This window comes from Ammodytes marinus, assembly GCF_949987685.1.
Source record: "Ammodytes marinus genome assembly, contig: scaffold_32, whole genome shotgun sequence".
Taxonomy (NCBI): Eukaryota; Metazoa; Chordata; class Actinopteri; order Uranoscopiformes; family Ammodytidae; genus Ammodytes; species Ammodytes marinus.
This window is the reverse complement of record NW_027648335.1, coordinates 390,405-392,904: the sequence shown is the minus strand read 5'-3', so window position 1 is coordinate 392,904 and position 2,500 is coordinate 390,405. Positions and strand designations below refer to the sequence as shown.

General features: G+C 35.4%; 1 protein-coding gene across 1 annotated transcript in view; it reads left to right on the top strand.

The window, feature by feature from the left end:
• The first annotated feature begins 2,129 nt into the window (after positions 1 to 2,129).
• Positions 2,130 to 2,500, top strand: part of pbdc1 (polysaccharide biosynthesis domain containing 1) — a 4,814-nt gene continuing 4,443 nt past the window's right edge. Inside the window, exon 1 of the mRNA XM_080054590.1 lies at positions 2,130 to 2,185. Within this exon, the coding sequence (XP_079910716.1) occupies positions 2,156 to 2,185 (30 nt within the window). The 5' untranslated portion in view covers positions 2,130 to 2,155. The remainder of the gene's footprint in view (positions 2,186 to 2,500) is intronic.

Below are 2,500 nucleotides of genomic sequence, written 5' to 3'. Positions count from 1 at the left end.
TGGAGAGCAAAAATACATCATATTATTGTAAATTATTTGTTTAAAACTCATGATTTTGGTAGAATATGAATCATATTTTAATAAGAAACAACTAGAGGGACATAACAACGTTTATTAAATATATTAATGACCATTTATTGACTATTTTAGTTATTTTTTTTAGGCAAAAATTTAAATTTGCACTAGTTCCATTCGCTAAAAACATGATTATTTACTGGTTTTCATTCATTTTTCACGATAATAAACTGAGTATCTTTGAGTTAAGTGATTTTGGGTTCTGAGAAACATCCTCCATAAGCATCGACTAAACGGCTAATAGATTAATTATTTAGCTGCAGCCTGGCAAAAAAATGCTAAACAAGCGCTCGTCCCATCTCTTGTTACGCTTGTTCTACATATTATATCACTATAAACGGTATAATATTGATAATAACACTTCGAATTGGTTCCATAGAGGTGATTTTGAGCATTTTTTTCAGTATTTCCCGATTTCTTAAGACAAATTTAACCTAAAAACAGCGTTTGTTATTTACAGCCTGTCACCAAAAACCTCATCTATGTGTCTATGGATCTATATGAAATGATTTGGAATAGAAATACAGACAGTAGCGTCTTCACCGGTCTTTTAAACGTCATTCTCTTGCCCATATCGCATGAAATAAACATGGGTTCATGTCTGAGGCGATGCTCCGACATTAGGAGGCGGCTACTGGTTGTTTGGCCTGCGGGAAACGAGACACCTAAACGCGGATAGAAATAAGACAAGTGCGCCCTAAGAGAACCACCCGGAGACCGTTATAATACCAGAAGAATAAACGTATAATGTTGGTAATTATAAATGGCGTCTTACCTTCACACAGCGAAGAATAAATCAGAGAACAGGGGGAGATGGTGACGCGCCGCACTAAGAGGGTGTGTGTGTGTGTGTGTGTGTGTGTGCTAGAGAGACGGTGTGTGTGTGTGTGTGTGTGTGTGTGTGTGTGTGTGTGTGTGTGTGTGTGTGTGTGTGTGTGTGTGTGTGTGTGTGTGTGTGTGTGTGTGTGTGTGTGTGTGCGCGCGTGTTTTGGGATGTGGCTGGCAGGAGGAGGAAGCTCCTGCAGTGTAAGGCATCATCAGACAGAGGGCAGTGTTCATAGCCTGTTTTATATACTATCCATGTTACAGCCCTACGTCTATGTATTAGGCTATTTAACATTACAATAAATCGTGCAAATTATTTTATGGTTTTGAAGAAAATATCTCAGAAAGTAAGAAGTAAGTGGCTGATATCTTTGAGCATTTTATTTTATTCTTTATTTATTTTTTATTTATTTTTTATTGCGTGTTTGTTTATTTTCAAAAAAAGTGGGAAAATAATAATAATAAAAAATAAAATAAATCAAGAAGTATAACAATTTCATTAAAAAAATGGAGGGCAACGGAGTAATAAGTGTTTTATATTCATAGGCCTAATAATTCAAATCCCATTCATGTCGCCTATTTAGCCTATAGCCTTCATTCTAAGGCTATTAGTTTAGTTTAGTTTTATTTGTGCAGATAAACAAGATTAAAATGGCAAGAAGATGCGCATAAACATACATAAATGCACGGGTGGGACAAAAGAAACCCCGAAGGGCTTATGAAGGATGTCCACCTGACATTAAAATACAATAAGGTAAAGAAAAAAAGTAAAAGAAAAAAAAAGACAAACAAAAATAAAATTAAAGAGCTAAAACAACTACAAAGTCATGTTACAAAAAAATTCAAATTCCAGCTCTGCAGTCTAGCGTCACCTTTTCTAGACTTAATTTATGATGATTAAGATGTCTTAACTTTCCATATTATCAGTCAGAAACAAATACATTTTTAATTTTCATTCAAAAATTGGAAGCCCACAATTCAACATCGTTCAACTGACTGTTAAAACCCATTCAGCCTTTTTCAGCTTTAGCGTTCACATTTTTTTTAATTCTGTATTTATTAGGCTATTATGATCTTTTTCGGTGTGAATTTACTCGGTAATAAACATAATTCAGACTCTTTTCTTTATTGGCAAAATAAACGAAATTTTCCTGCTTTCGTCTTTGGTAGAAAAACCAAAGCCGACATTGCGCATGCGTACATCACTGCAGTGATTCCTCTTGAGCTGCTGTTGATCTTTCTTTAGTCAGTAAAAATGGCGTCGGATGAAATGCTGTCCGCCCTGGTGAGTTTACACGTGTTAAATCTTCCGTGTTGACATTTTATTTTGAGGCTTTTAAACCGCGAACAGCGTCAGTGAAGAATTAGTTACAAGTGTGAGGCGGAAGTACAATTAAAGCTTAACTATTTACAGCACAACAAAGGGGGCTAACTGTGCTAATGCTAAACGACTGTCTAGGTACAACGTGTTTCGTGCACGTAAACACGGATACTGACGTCACCTGTATGTCATCGCTGAAATGATAGTTTTTCATAATAACCTTTAATATCAGGTGGATAGGAAATGTTTAATTACATTATATCGAGATTTATCAACCCA